The sequence below is a fragment of the Urocitellus parryii genome, chromosome 11 (genome assembly GCF_045843805.1).
Source record: "Urocitellus parryii isolate mUroPar1 chromosome 11, mUroPar1.hap1, whole genome shotgun sequence".
In the NCBI taxonomy this organism is placed as follows: Eukaryota; Metazoa; Chordata; class Mammalia; order Rodentia; family Sciuridae; genus Urocitellus; species Urocitellus parryii.
In genome coordinates this window covers 3,925,941-3,941,690 of record NC_135541.1, presented here as the reverse complement: position 1 = coordinate 3,941,690, position 15,750 = coordinate 3,925,941, and the positions used below count along the sequence as shown (strand labels likewise).

The 15,750-nt window shown below is 48.3% G+C and overlaps 1 protein-coding gene and 1 long non-coding RNA gene across 3 annotated transcripts; one reads left to right on the top strand and one right to left on the bottom strand.

Annotated features, from left to right (window-relative positions):
• Positions 1 to 131: 131 nt before the first annotated feature.
• On the bottom strand, positions 132 to 7,482 carry Phf13 (PHD finger protein 13). Its single transcript, XM_026386083.2, has 4 exons — positions 7,246 to 7,482; positions 5,531 to 5,632; positions 3,405 to 3,939; positions 132 to 2,787 (listed from the first exon to the last, which is right to left on the bottom strand). The coding sequence occupies exons 1-4, from the start codon at positions 7,282 to 7,284 to the stop codon at positions 2,561 to 2,563; spliced, it is 903 nt and encodes a 300-aa protein (XP_026241868.1). The 5' UTR covers positions 7,285 to 7,482; the 3' UTR covers positions 132 to 2,560.
• A 399-nt stretch (positions 7,483 to 7,881) lies between these two features.
• LOC144249146 (uncharacterized) lies at positions 7,882 to 12,416 on the top strand. Of its 2 annotated transcripts, XR_013342169.1 has the most exons (4): positions 7,882 to 8,266; positions 10,086 to 10,155; positions 10,988 to 11,063; positions 11,917 to 12,416. It is a non-coding gene; the product is annotated as an uncharacterized LOC144249146 (long non-coding RNA). The 2 variants fall into 2 exon arrangements; XR_013342168.1 differs by lacking the exon at positions 10,086 to 10,155.
• The last annotated feature ends 3,334 nt before the right edge of the window (positions 12,417 to 15,750 follow it).

Genomic DNA, 15,750 nt, shown 5'->3' with positions numbered 1-15,750 from the left:
ACTCCAGCTTTAATCGGCCAGAATCCCCCTGTAATTCTGGCATGAGGAGGCAGTTAGAAGCACTGCCATCCTTCGGCACAGAACAAATACCTGAAGCTAGACCAGACCCACAAAGTAGCAATATCTTTATTTACAAAATATACAGTTTCACAGAAACAGCTCGCTTTATACACATAAACTTTATAATTACACAGAACCATGTAAACGATGTTTAGTGTCTGGCCTGGCCAAAGCCCATGAGGGGCCTACTTTGGGGGTGACACCTTTCCCTCCCCTCACTTCATTAGTGATCAACCAGGAGCCCCTAGATTGGTCATGCCTAATTTGCATAAAGAAGCTGATTGCAGCTGCCCAGCTCAATCTATCCCAAAAACCAAGGTTTGTGCCTACCATTGCAGACACCACCCACAGAGATAGATTTGTTAAAACACAAACAAAATCAAGGAAATAAATTGAGATGAGTATCAAACACGTTCCAGAAGCATCAAACCTTCTAGCACACATTAACCATCACCAGGGTTGGCAGTTCCAGTCTAAAACCACACATATTCTTATATGCACTTTAAAAAATCTTGTGAGTTTAAAAAAAAAAAAACCTTAGAACTTTGGTTATTCTCATGGTGAAGATAGGGGACAGGCATCATCATGGAGCAGATCTTTGGCAAATTCCTCCCCAACTTGTCCTAGATGTTTGCCCCAGTCAGAGTCAGACAGTAGCCTGCGGACAAGGTTTCTCAACCAGCTATTTCTCTGCAGCAGAACTCTCCCTTGGGATCTCCACAGTAAACTGAGTTTGAGAAGCTATTTCTCTCTACTTTCATACTTTAATAAGCAACAGGACTTTTAAAAACTAAGACAGTTGACTGGACAAGTGTGAAGGATATCAGCACACACAAAAAAAAGGCTCTGGTTAGCCAAATAACATTTCAACCCCTTGGTGCTTCAGTGAGTGAACATAGGGAATGGCTGGTGGTGGCCTGGGCATAAAGGTGCCACAGAGAAGGGAAACTCCCATCAGGGAGACTGTGGGCCCATCTTGCTTCAAATAATATGCAAATAAATATAACTTGGGTGTTCTTCCCTTTTCATGCCTTACAAGAAACAATGCAATGAGAACACAGCCACCACTTTACAAAACATTCTTGAGAACATATACTTGAACTGAAGAGTAAGGTCGATTTCAGAGAAAACTGAGGCCTCTTCTCTCCTTGAGCCCCAGAACCACCAGTGTACCAGGTATACTGCCCTTGAGCACAATCTGCAGGGGCTTCAGGGCTTAGTTTCTCCAGATCTGGGCTACAAAGGGGCCTCTCCAGTCCAGGACCCCCCTGGGATCTGAGTAACACATCATAGTTCAACAGTATATTTCTTTTTTTGTGTGTGGTGCTGGGGATTGAACCCAGGGCCTTGTGCATGCAAGGCAAGCACTCCACCAACTGAGCCATAGCCCCAGCCCTCAATAGTATATTTCTAAAGACCAGTGTCGCTGTACCACTCACTCACTCACCAATGCAAACCAAAAGGACTCAAGTCCTTTTGGTGGAACCAGCAGGCCAGCCTGTCTCAAAGGGCATACTTAAATCCCCCACAAGAGAGACCTCCTGTTTTTCGGTACCCCATCATTTAAAGGAACACCATTCATGTCCTAGCAATTGCCTAATCTTTAGGTTGCTACTGGAATAAGTGAGAGGAAGAGATTAGAAAACCTAAGCACTCCCCATGCTTGAAAACAGCTTGCCTGGGCCACCTGAGGTGCCTTGCACACCAACTGGAGAGAAAGGAAGGGCACCAGGCGAGAAATCGGCCAATACTTTTGGCTGCATCGTGCAAAGACAGGTTTTTCACATCGTGCAAAACAGGAAACCAAGTTATGAATGTGGGCTATCTCACCCCCCCAAGCAACCCTTTCCACAGAGCAGTGACCACATATAATCCCTTCAACAAACAGGGGAAACCAAAGAATTACAAGCTCACCTGACACCCCAGAACTCCTCTTGGTGACATCAGAAGACGCCAGCAGCAGCTCCCTAGACTGGCAGGGGCCATGGAAACAGGTATTGAGTGCAGGCCACAGGGAAGGGGACACTTGGATGGCTGCTGTACAGACACTTATGGTGAGAGACTGACACTCAAGAAGAAACGTACACATATGGCTGTTCGTTTACAGGCTGGGGAAACCGAACATCTCCTCTCCCCAACAGTGGAAGCAGGAATAACAGCTAGCACTTGTTCCAACAGTGGGAATTTGTTAACAATGATAGCAAAAATCCACAACCACCACATACCCTCACTTTCAGCTGAACCAAACCCACCATACTTGGGTGTTTAGTCCACTTCCACTGCAGAGAACACAGCTCTGGCAGCAGCTTTGGCCAACAAAGATTTTATTCGCTCACTGGCTATGTACAGTTTCTACCTCGAACAGCCTGTCCTTTTGCTTAGGCACCTGAATGGCAGGATCTGCCTGTACCAGAGCTGGGAGTTCTGTGCTCAACTGAGGGAGGGCCTCAGAGCTCCAATTCCTTCCAGTCCCTCGCCTGGAGTCTCCTCGCCAGCGCAGTCAGTCTAGGAACAGCTTCCGGGAACCCATTCGGGAACGGTTGGAACGGCGGATGTCAAACTTGGAGTCCCGGCACTTTTGGCAGACAAACACTTCTGGAACATTGGACTTCCGGATTTTCGCACAGGACAGGTGAATCCAGGTGTGGCACTCATTACACTCTATCATAGGGCGGCCAGCAAATGGCTTCATGCAGAAGCAGGTGACAAGGTCCCAGGAATCATCATCTGGAAGGAAACAAACACATTTGAAGAGGGGAAAACTTTTTTGGTGATACTGGGAACTGAATCCAGGGGAACTCTGAGCTATGTTCTCAGACCTTTTCATTTTTTATTTTAAAACAAGGTCAAAATTGCTGAGGTTATCCTGGAACTTGTGACCCCCTGCCTCAGTCTCCTGAGGCACTGGGATCCCTTTTGACAGCCACTTTCCCCCAGAAGAACTGCTCGTTTGACAGGCAGAACAGCTGGGCATGGCTGCAACCCACTACCCAGCCCACAAAACAAGCCCAACTTCCATACGATGCCATTCTTTCTATAGGAATGTGCAGTAAGTGTATCAGGAGGGCACTCAGTTGTGGAGTGACCATTTCTACATCTTGAGATCTGCTGTGGCACCTGGGCTGTTTCAACACTGCTAAGCATCTCTGCCCACCTTCCTGCACTTTCTCCCCCAAGGACAATGGGCACTCTGCAACCACACTGCAAGGAAGGGCCCAGATCCTCTGATTGGAAAAGATTACTAAAACAACCCATCTTAAAAAAAAAAAAAAAAAAGAGGAGGAAGAAAACAACCCCTCTTCTGTCCACCAGCCCACGAGTCTCCACCCTTCTGGGATCACTACCTGAATCCACCATGATGTCCTCATCGTTGCCGGTGCTATCCTCATCTCGGAACACCACCTGCTTTCCTTGCCGGACAATAGTCCGTTTGCCCTCAGTTTTTATTTCTTTGACCTGATCGGGTGACACAGTGGCACAAGAGCCACTTGAAGGAGTGTCAGAGTCCCAGCCTGAGCAGGGGTCACTGGGAGCCTGAGGGATATCCTGCAGGGTAGGACTTGTGGGGGACTCCACATATGGATCTGCAGCTTCCAGCTTCAGCAGTCCCCCTCTGTATCCCTCCTTCACAGGCACATCACTGTCCCTGCGCTTTCTCTTCTTCTTCTTCTTCAGCTTGTCCGTCTTCTTTCTGTCCAGCAAGAAGTTACTGGGCTTGGCTCGCTGTAGGAGGGTGGGCTGCAGGTGGCTGAAGCAGCGGTCAGACACTGGCAAGGGCACAGAGGACGCGATGTCAGTGAAACCAGTGTCCCAGCCATCACTGTCAATGGTGCCAGCAGTGCTGTTGGCAGGGCTGGGGCTGCTCCTCAGAGGGAGCTCCTGAAAAGACAGGCAAAGGAAACAAATTCTGGTTACTGAGACCCCAGTGACAGGAGCCAGCCCCCAGCAGAGCTTCCCCAGCTCACCCATCACCCAGGTTGGGCCTCCCCTCCAGCAATGAGCAAGCACAACCTCAGCCTTGGTGCTTCTCAGCAGCATACACCAGATTAGTACTTTAACATGAGCCTCTGGTGGAAGAACTGTCTTCCCTTGCTGAACTCTCAGACCCTGCCCCAGAGTGAGCTGATGTTCAAATGCCCAGGGAAAGAGCTGAGGGTGTGGCTCAGTGGTAGAGGCCTTGCCTAGCATATCAGCCCCAAGGGGAAAAATTAAAAATTGAGGAAAGGACCTCTGCAGACACACTCTCATATCTTTTTTTTTTTTTAAAAGGTCTCTCTTTCCATTTGTCCTCCCAAGAGATGTATTTTTTAAATTAAGTGAATTTAAATTAGTTTTGAGAATTTCTTACAGTCTTAAAGAAACTGAAGACATCCTAGAATATTGCAAAATCAAAGTAAATAATTACCGCCCTGAAGCAGCAAACTAAACTCTACAGTTCTTCAGATCATTCAAGCATATTATCTGCAAACAGCGGCAACATTGGACGTGGTACAGAGCACACATAACCCACCTATATAGCCAGTGGAAAGAATAAACCAATGCTATGATTTTTGCCTCCTGAAAATACCAGATCCTTTTATTTGTAGCTTAATATAATATGAATGAGGCCCCTGAAGTTTGAGCACCACAGCAGCTCTGTCCCACAATCCTGTCCTTTTCTCCATTTACATAGGATCTGGGGGGGATGAGTCTCTGAAGATTTGGTTATGTGCTGTTCACAGCCACCAGGAGGCTGCCTGAGAGACAAGTGTGGACCCTGGGTCCTAGGGCAAGGTATTTCCCTGTCTGCCTCAATGACCTCTCACCCTTAAGGGCCAAAACCAGTGTCCAGTCACTGTAAAGAGAAAGTACTAACAAGAAATTCTTAAAAGCAGACAGATCCCAAATACATTATTTCCCCCAAATTTTGAAAGTTTGTTAAATCATTTCTATACAAGTCTATATTTTCTACCACAGCTTTAAGAACCACTTTTCTGCATGGTGGCACACACCTGTAATCTCAGAAGCTCAGGAAGCTGAGGCAGGAGGATCACAAGTTCAAGGCCTCAACAACTTAGCAAGACTCTAAGCAACTTAGTGAGACCCTGCCTCAAAATAAAAATTTTTTAAAGGACTGGGGATGGGGCTCAGTGGTAGAATGTTTGCTTAGCACATGGGAAGCACTGGGTTCAATCCTCAGCACCACATAAAATAAAGGTTTTGTGTTCATCTACAACTGAAAAAAAAGAGGCAAGGGAGGGGGGCTGGGGATGTAGCTTAGTGGTTTAGCACCCTTGGGTTCAATCCCTGGTACCAACCACCCAAAAAAAAAAAAAAAATCACTTCACTGGCTGGTCTAAACTCCCAAGAAATGAACTCCTACCAGACCACTGCCTGAGATCACCACAAGCAAGCCCTTCCAAATGCACTTGGACCAAGTGCTGGGGTGCAACTGCACAGGTAGCCAAACTTCAAATGCCTGCATATTTACCTCCTTTGGGTAAGGGATGTATCCAGCATAGGCCAAGACAAAGGTGCAGAACTTGTTGAAGTCCTCTACAGTCCTGCGCCTCTTGCAACTGGGGGAGTACTCCTGTTAGGGAGAAAAGGGAGTGTGAAGGAAAGAAAGGCTTCTAGGTGGGACTGCAGACAGACAAGGAAGCTGAGCTTCTACTGTCAACCACTTAACAAACACACTGCTGGATTTACAGCCTACAAAACAGAAGAGGTAAGTTCAGGTTAAGAAATAAAACAGTTTTCAGAAGAGCCAAAATGGTAAGATTTTGTGCCAAGAACACTGGGAATCTGACTAAGAGATAAAAGGTGGCAGGAAAGTCGACCTCTTGGTGCTCATGTGGCATTTTATGACCTTATCTTCTGGTTCCTGCACATATCGGGAGCTCTAACTATGTTTTTTGCTACAGGTTTTCCATTTTGAAAGTAAACAACTGCTACTGCTGTAACTAGAGCGTTGGGACTTGGAAAACCAACACTTATCCGGCCCTGCTCTCCAGGCTGACCCCTGCCCCGCCAGGGCGGGTGAAGACCAAGTTTCTGTGAGTCAGGAGCCCCCCACAATCCTCAGGGTCGGGTGCAACCCAGACAGGGAACCAGGTACGCTCCGGCTGCACGCCAAAAGGCTGGACCCGGACACGGGCCCCGGGGGACGCCCTCCTAGAGAGAAGGGAGCGCGGAGGCGCCCTGGCCGCGGCCTCCCGGTAGCGCGGCACCCTGCTTGCGGCCCGCGGGGCAGGGGCGGCGGGAGCGCGCCCAACAAGCCACTTGTTGAGCGCCCTCCAGCTCCGGGCAGGCCGCCGCCCCCCGCCGGCCCCCGCCTCCCGCCCGAGGCCGCGGCGCGACCGCAAACTCAGGGACAACTTTACTTGGCGGGGGCCTCGCTCCGAGCGGGGACGCGAGTGCGGGCGCCGCGCCCTCAGGGGCCGAGGCCGCGCGACCCCGCCGGCGCCTGCCCGGAAGGTGCGGGGCCCAGCCGCGGAGCGGGGGCGGGGGCGCAGAACCCGCGGGCGGGGGTGCCCGCGCCGGGGAACCGCGGACCCGCGGGCGCCCGGCGCCGCCCCTCCCCCACCGCGGGCGGCGGACCCGCACTGGGGCGGGGGTCCGCGCAGGGGCCCAGAGCGGCCGCGCCGGGGCGGGGCGGGCCCGCGGCGCCGGCGGGCTGGCGGAGGGCCGGGCGGGGGACCCCGCGGGACGCGGCCCCCGAGCGCCGGAGGGGGCCGGCGGGCCGCGCGCGGGATCAGGGGGCGGGGCGCGGCCGGCCGGGAGGGGGCGGCGGGCGGGCGGCGCCGAGCCGGTCTGAGGGGCCCGAGCCCCACGGGGGGGGGCGGGGGAGGGGCCGCCGCCGCGGGAAGCGGGGCCCGGGCGGCGACGGCCGCGTCCCGGGGAGGGAGGAGAGGGGCGGGGGCGCAGCCGGTCTCGGGCTGTGCGAGGCCAGAGGGGCGTCCTCGGGGCGGGGGTGGGCGAGGCGTCCCGGGAGGGGTGCGGGGCGAACGCGGGCGTCCGGGGCAGAGCGGCCGGGGACGACCCAGCGAGGGCCCAGGCGGGGGGCGGGGGCTGGGCTCCGGGGGCGGCAAGGGAAAGCTGGGGGAGGGGACCGGCTCGGGCGGCTTCCCGGGGGTCCGCCTGCCCCGAGGGGCGCAGGATCGACGAGAGGAGGCCGGGGGCGATCGGGGCGCAGCCCGCACTCACCTCCGGGTGGAAGGCGGCGGCGCAGGAGTCGGAGTCCATGTTCCGGGTGGGGGGCGGCGGCTGCGGGGGTGCAGAGGCCCGGCCGCGGCCGTGGGGCCGCTCGCGGCCGTGGGCTCCGGCGACCGCGCAGGGCGAGGGGGGACCCGGGAGGAGTCGCCCCGGGAGGAGTCGCCCCGGCAGGAGGTGACGGGGGGCTCGGCGTGTCGTGTCCCGGACTAGGTGCTCACGGACTGGCGGCTACACGACCAAGCAGAGTGGGCGATGCAGCTTCCGCGGCCGGGGCGGCGGAGAGGCGGGAGAGGCGCTGCGGGGGGCGGCGGCGGCGGCGGCGAGCGGGAACCCGACCGGCTCCCCGACCTGACGCCCAGTTCGGCTCGTGTCTCGGGAGGGAGGGCGGGAGTGCCGCGAGGCTTGCCGGGAAGTGTAGTCCGGGCGCCGCGGCGGGGGCGTGGCGCTGGCGGCGCGGGGCACTGTGGGAGTCGTAGTCCGTGTAGCGACTCCGCGGCGCGCAAAGGCCGCCGGGGGACTCCACGCCCCATGGGGCTGCGCGGCTGCCGCCGATGCGCGGGCGGAGCAGGGCGGGGGCGGGGACTGGCGTCGCGGGTCGGTGGGGGAGGGGCGGCGACGGGGGGCGGCCCTTCCTCCGCAGGACTCAGGGTGGCCCTGGGGGGCGGGGGTCCCAGGCGCGGCGGGGCGAGCCGGGCCGCTGCGGCCGTCGGGCGGAGCCCGCCGATTCAGGACTGCGGGGCGGGACTCCTGCGGGGCCGGCTAGCACAGTGGAGCCGGCGGAACTCCGTGGACGCGACCCTGGCGCTCGGGGGCTCGCGAGGCGCGCTTTGTGCTTTGCCCTTCGCGCTGCCTGGGGCCGCGGCCTCCTCGCCCTCCCGGCTCGTGTTCCTGCAGGGAGGACCGGCGCGGGGCCCGGCTGGACGCTGCCCTTCGCGGCACTGGCCGGGCTGCCGGAGCAGCGGGCGACGTCCGGGACCGACCGCGGGGTGCTGGACAACTTTGGATATTGAAGGTGGACTTCGTGGACTGCCCTGGTGAAATGACCAGGAGCAGGCCTGGCGTTCTGGAGCACTAAGGATCGTAGAAAGGAAAAGTGTTTATATACAAAATGCAGATGAGCCCCTAACGTCATATTTAGTAGATTCGAAGACGAACTGTTAAAAGGGAATGACATACAAATTTTAATCCAAATCAGAAAAGGAACTCCTCAGCGCTCTAGGAAGATGAGAATATTTGAGAGGGCGTGTGTGCTGTACCTATGGCTATTGCTAATTCTGTGGTTAAAATGATTCTAATGGAAACGTTTGGTGATTAAGAGAATGGGCTTGCTTTAGAAATACGTCTAGCCTCAACTTCCTAAGCCATAAATTTTATAGCATAGTCCCTGGTTCAATAAATGGTAGCTTACTCTTATTGTTGTTTTATTATCTGTGCAGTATGGCAGCCCTTAGGAGGGCTCCCCAGAGGTGATAAACTGAGGTGCTTTACAGGACAATACGCAGATAAATTACTAAGATGAAAAGGAGGACTGGGCACTTAGCCTGTCTCTTCAACAACTTATAGAGTTGTCTTATGTAGATGATTTAACCACAGACTTAATATGCTATCTGATTTCTATGGCCAAAGCCAATGTCCTGAGGTTAGCCAGTATTGCCCAAAGGCACCAGGAGCAACTTGTTTTGCCTGAATAAAAAAGGACTTTGAAGATATTATCCTTTTGGTAGCTTAAAAGATACCCCAAGAAGAATAATTATTACAGTGAAATCCAAATGAAACATGAGAATTGTTTTTTTGTTTTGTTTTGTTTTGTTACACCTGATTTATTCCCTATGGTAAATATTACACATAATAAGCATTATGTCTTATACAACACAGGTCAAGAAACCAACTGGGATGTGGCAAGGTAGTAGAGCTTCCACCTGTCATGCTGGGGTGCCTGAATTCAATCCCCAGCACCTTAAAAAAACCCTGAAGATAGAATGCAGGGTTTTATAGAGGACCCCTGGGTTGCCACAAGGAAGGAAAACCCCAGATCCAAGTGATAACCCCTCCTACTCAACACTTTAATGCAATAGGTGTTTCTTGAATTTGGTCCTTAGTAAACAGTAATTATTGTTGTTTGCAGTACCCAGTACATGCTAGCACACAGTAGGCAAGCACTTTGCACTCTAGTTCCAAGCTACATCTGTATTCCTTTTTTTTTTTTTTTTTTTTTTTTTTTTGGTACCAGGGATTAAATTCAAGGACACTCAAACACTGAGCCCCATCCCCAGCCCTTTTTTGTATTTTATTTAGAGACAGGGTCTCACTGAGTTGCTTAGTGCCTTGCTTTTTGCTGAGGCTGGCTTTGAATTTATAATCCTCCTGCCTCAGCCTCCTGAGCCATTGGGATTACAGGTGTATGCCACCAGCCCCGGACTAGGATTACTCTTGAGTAGCAGATTCCAGGCCCTGAACCAATGCGCCTGGCAGTAGTGATTCTTTTTTTTTTTTTTTTTTTTTTTTTTGAGAGAGAATTTTTTTTTTTTTAAGAGAGAGAGAGAGAGAATTTTTTAATATTTATTTTTTAGTTTTCGGCGGACACAACATCTTTGTATGTGGTGCTGAGGATTGAACCCGGGCAAGCCATCGCGATACCACTTGAGCCACATCCCCAGCCCGCAGCAGTGATTCTTGGTGCCAGTACTGAGTGCTGTTCTTTACTAGTCTCTCTTCCTGCCACTCCATTAGTAGAGAAGGGTTTTTTTTTTTTTTTTTTTTTTTTAAAGAGAGAGTGAGAGAGGAGAGAGAGAGAGAGTGAGAGAGAATTTTTTTTAATATTTATTTTTTAGTTCTCAGCAGACACAACATCTTTGTTGGTATATGGTGCTGAGGATCGAACCTGGGCCGCATGCATGCCAGGTGAGCGCGCTACCGCTTGAGCCACATCCCCAGCCCGAGGGTTTTTGTTATTGTTGTTGGTCTCCCCTTCAATTTCCCTTAGAAATTTAGCCTTTTAGAAGACAAAAAAAAAAAAAGAAGAAGAAGAGGAGAGGACTATAGCAGCAGTAATTGACCCAACTTCAATAGTGAATAAGTATTTGTGGGGTAACAAAGCGATAGATAGAATGCAGGGCTCTATAGAGGGTGACAGGCCTGGGTTTGTGCTGTATCTCCTTTATTTTTCAGGTGTACTGTACTACTCCTGGGCTCCAGGGGGCGAATCTAGAATTCCTTGAGTAATTCAAGAGCATTAGCCCCAGTAGTCAGATCCTTGGAATCTATGATTCTTTGTTTTCTGTTAAAATACACACACACAAAAAAAAAAAAAAGGAAAAGAAAAAAACCTGCTGCAGAATGCTAATTCTCAGATGATTGAAGTTGCTTAGAAAAGAGGAGGGGGGGAAAGCCAACATTAGCACAGGTTGTGACAAGTTAAAAATACTCACAATACCCTGGGTTCCCAGTTAGTAACTTGAGAATGTAGTTATTTTAATTGAGTTACCAAATATAGCTTCACCTTCCTAAATCTCACTGGCTCCACTACATTCATTTGGGGGAACATTGAGGAATGCTTTCTGCTTCCCTTTTTAACTGTGTACTTGAGTGTTTTTCCCAGAACAATTTTCTGATGTTAGTTTTTTTGTTCAGATAAATGGTATAGCCTCTGGCCCCCATCCCTGGGGGTTGAACCCAGAGGCAATCTACCACTGTACTACATCCCCAGCAGCTTTTATTTTCTGTCTTGAAACAGGGCCTCCTGTATTGCCAAGGCCAGCCTCAAATGTGTGATTCTCCTGCCTCAGCCTCCCAAGGGGCTAGGATGACAGGTGAGCTCCCCTGCACCAGCCTATCCTGGCATATTCATGGGTTTTTCCTGCCCTTAGTACTCAATTCCTAAGCTGCCTTTACTCACTTCCATTTTCCGAAAATGAGAAAAAAGTGAAACTTCCTCAAAATCATACTGTCTTCAACTTTTACTGCCTTGACAACTGGACCAATATGTGTGTGAATGATTTTAAGTCAATTTCTAGACTTTGTATTGTATTGTATTTGTATTGTCAGGGGAATGTAAACTGCTATGAACAGAGAAATCAATTGAATTTCTTTACAAAATATATTTATTTTTTTGTTGTAGTCAGACACAAAACCTTTTTTTTAATCAATTTATGTGGTGCTGAGGATTGAACCTAGGGCCTCACACATGCTAGGCAAGCGCTGAGCCACAACCCCAGCCCCATCAATTGAATTTGTTATGGTTCCTACTGGTAGAATATAAGGATTACAGCAAGTGCAGATTAAAGTCTTAGAGTATCTCATTTACATATATAAATGCAATGAATTAAGAGATTACTATGACATTCCTTAAAGAAAAAGATTAAGAGCATTATTATAAGCCACACCTTAAGGAATCAAAAAAAAAATTTCAGGGGCTGGAGATGTGGCTCAAGCGGTAGCGCGTTTGCCTGGCATGCGTGTGGCCCGGGTTCGATCCTCAGCACCACATACAAACAAAGATGTTGTGTCCGCCGAAAACTGAAAAATAAATATTAAAAATTTAAAAAAAAAAAATTTCAGGGTTTGTAACAGGAGAAAAGGCACAATGGTTTCTGACTCCAAATGCTGGCTTATATATTCCTGAGTGTTCCTACTGAAAGTTTTTTTTTTTTTTAATGGCGATAGGGACAGGAAGGTCAACTTCCAACTCCACTAGAGGCAGAGAGAAAGACAAATCCTTCCACTTGGCTGCCCCCACCTCTGGCATGCTAAGAAGACTCAGTGCTTCTGGAGACTCAGGCCTGGTGGCTTGCCAGCCAGGGTTCAAGCTCTGAGAGGTCTACACCCAAATGTAGCCAGCACCTGTGTTCTGGGTCTTTGGTTCAGATTTGGGTGCTCCCTGGAGATGAATGAGACCGGAGTTACCTGCCTGCACAGCAAGACTTCATCTGGCTCTCCCTTTCACAATGAGAAAGACAACAGCCAGCACACAAAACAACAATGTAATCCCCCACACACTGTGCCACTAGAGAAGCTCAACCTCTTTCACAGGTGGTGGTATAGCAGGGTAGAACAGTTTGATTACTTTTTCCAGTGTCTGCTGTTAATACATGAGGCACATCTGTCCTGAGTAGGGATAAATGACTCTTATGGAGAAAATAAATCCTGGAAACTTTCCTCTCTTTCTTTCGTACTGGAGATCAAAATCAGGTCCTGGGCTGGGGTTGTGGCTCATAGTAGAATGCTTGCCTCGAATGCATGAGACCCTGGGTTTGATCCCCAGCACCACATAAAATAAAAACAAATAAAAATAAAGATATTATGTCCATCTACAACTAAAAAAAAATATTTAAAAAAAATCAGGTCCTACCACAAAGTCACGTCCCTAACCTGCCTGCCCACTTCAAGTTCTATGTTGGGGTGCTTAAATACACTTATGTAAAATAGGGAACAAAAAAAGGAATATATACACATATGTGTGTTTGTGTATGTGTGTGTGTGTGTGTGTGTGTGTGTGTATATATATATATATATTTTTTTTTCCCCCCCAGTAGGGATTGAACCCAGGGTCACTCTTCCAATAAGCAACACCCCCAGCCCTTATTATTTTTTTTATTTTGAGACAGGGTCTTACTTAGTTGTTTAGGGTCTCATTAAGTTACTGAGGCTAGCCTTGAACTTGTGATCCTCCTGCTTCAGTCTTCTGAGTCACTGGGATTAAAGGGGTGTACCACCATAACCCAGCTAGAAAAAATAAATTTTAAGAAATGCCAAAAAGTAAAAAGGTAATAGCTTTTTTTAATATTTATTTTTTTAGTTATAGTTGGACACAATACCTTTATCTTATTTATTTATTTATTTTCATGTCGTGCTGAGGATCAAACCCAGGGCCTAGCAAATGTTAGGCAAACACTCTACGGCTGAACCACAACCCCAGCCCTGAAAAAGGTAATAGCTTTTAAAATGATCTTAGTCACTCCTTGTCCTATTTGTCTAAACTGAAATTCAAACACCAAAATTAACAGTTTAAATGTTTAATTAAATATGGGGCTGGGGATGTGGCTCAAGTGGTAGCACGTTCGCCTGGCATGCGTGCGGCCCGGGTTCGATCCTCAATACCACATACAAACAAAGATGTTGTGTCCGCTGGAAAAAAAAAACTAAACAATAAATATTAAAATTCTCTCTCTCTCTCTCTCTCTCTCTCTCTCTCTCTCTCTCAAAAAAAAATAAATAAAATAAAATTTTAAAAAATTTTTAAAAAGAAGATGTGAACTTGTAGAATTTTCATGATTAAAGTTTAATCTATAAACAAAGGCATTGCCCACAAACTACTGCTTATTTGGCAGTTTAAAATCTTCCTCACAAACAATAGAATTTGCACCACACGAAAAACTGTTGTATGATCTCACAGGAATTTAAATCACTTTATTTTATTTTTTTTTAGAAATTTTTTTTTTAATATTTATTTTTTAATTCTCGGCGGACACAACATCTTTGTTGGTATGCGGTGCTGAGGATCGAACCCGGGCTGCACGCATGCCAGGCTATTGCGCTACTGCTTGAGCCACATCCCCAGCCCAGCCACATCCCCAGCCCTTAAATCACTTTAATAAATACAGTTTGCTTATAAATTTCTCTATAATTAATATAGCTTGAATATATTGGTGGTATTGTCACACTATAGTGAATAAATTTCTCACATTCTCATTTTGAACTCATGGAACTGACAGGAAAAAGAGGAATTAAATAGCATGCCTGGGTTGGTAGGCTATTCAGAATTCCAAACACAGCTGATAGGTCTAAATCTGTGCCTTTCTATTCTAACCATGTGCCTTTACTGACTTCCATACATACATGGTTTCAAGCGTTTGCCTGTTAGGTGTCAGATCCTGGAAATCAAGAAATCAGTTCCTCAAGAACTGATTCTTTAGCCAGGCACAGTGGCACATGCCTGCAATCCCAGCAATTCCAAGACTGAGACAGGAGGATCAAAAAGTTCAGGCCAGCCTCAGCAACTCGCTCCAAGCAATTTAGCAACTTAGCAAGACCCTATCTTAAAAAAAAAAAAAAAAAAAAAAAAAAAAAGGATATGGCTCAGTGATAAACTGAACATCTCTCCCACTGGAGATTGAACCCAAATCTTGGCACATTATAGGAAAAGGCTCTACCACTCAGCTGTACCCCCAGCCCTTTATATTTTACTTTGAGAGAGGATCCTTCTAATTTACCTAGGCTGGCCTCAAATTGACCCTTCCCAAGTAGCTGGAATTACAGGTGTGCACCACTACACCCTGCCCCATCCCTGAATTTTTAATTTTATTTTGAACTTGTATTCTTTTTTTTTTTAATTGCAGCTTTATTTTATTTTTTTATTTTTTTGGAGTACAACTTTTCATTTCTCTGGTTGTACACAAATGAACATGTATTCTTTAATACACAAGTAATGTATATTTAGTATAGAAAGACAAATTGCAGCCAAGCAAGAATATAACAAACCTGTGCTGGGGATGTGGCTCAAGCGGTAGCGCGCTCTCCAGGCATGCGTGCAGCCCGGGTACGATCCTCAGCACCACATACAAACAAAGATGTTGTGTACGCCGAGAACTAAAAAATAAAAATTAAAAAAAAAAAAGAATATAACAAACCTACCTACCTTGAGAAAAAATTACCTTTACAATTTTTTCATTAGTACAAGAACACATATATGGGCTGGGGTTGTGGCTCCGTGGTAGAGTTCTTGCCTAGCACGTGTGAGGCATTGGGTTCAATCTCTGGCACAACATAAAAATGAACAAATAAAATAAAGGTATTGTGTTCAACTAAAAAATATATTTTTTTAAAAAAGAACACAAATAGCAAATTGGATCATACCACAAGTAATCTCATGTTTTTCACAGACACTATAGCATGAACATCTTTCCATTTCAATAAATATGTACATCATTCATCTTCAAAACTGTATAACCAAATATTTGAATAAAACTTCAGGTTTAGGAATGTAAAAACAAACAAACAAACAAAAGGAACTGTAACAATTCTCCACCACAGATCACTGATTTAATCACTAGACTGATGCAAGGTGGAAGAGCTGACCCAGAGGGACTGTTGTTCTTTTCCCTTCAAACATCCCACTTCCTGGCTGCTGGAAACTGTCACAAATTCTGTGCAAGTTAGCTATTGGCTGGGCTCCTGGGCCCAGGAATGCTGTGCTGCCCTGAACAGCTATGTGAACAGTCCTTCTATGGGCAACAGGCAGCTGCCAGGGCACCTGAATGGTTTTTCACTTAGGCCTCAGCTTCCAGACCTGACCTGAAATTTAGACCCAGAAGCATTCTTAGGGCAAAGTGACAGAGGTTCCGGAATAGAAGGGAAACCCTAAGGGTCTCATTTCAGAGATGGAATACAGTCTCCTCACGAAGAGGCTGTGCTGACCCAGCAGGCAATTAGGATTGACAGATGGCTCCAGGGTGCCTGGCCTGCCCTGGGGCTCAAGGGGGCCCGCAGCAGCTGCCTTCA

Excerpts from the sequence above, each read along its gene's own strand:
- Phf13 (XM_026386083.2), bottom strand. The coding sequence starts at position 7,284 with ATGGACTCCGACTCCTGCGCCGCCGCCTTCCACCCGGAG. Across the intron at positions 5,633-7,245 it reads CCGCCGCCTTCCACCCGGAG|GAGTACTCCCCCAGTTGCAA; the intron begins GTGAGTGCGGGC and ends TCTCCCTAACAG. Across the intron at positions 3,940-5,530 it reads ACATCCCTTACCCAAAGGAG|GAGCTCCCTCTGAGGAGCAG; the intron begins GTAAATATGCAG and ends CTGTCTTTTCAG.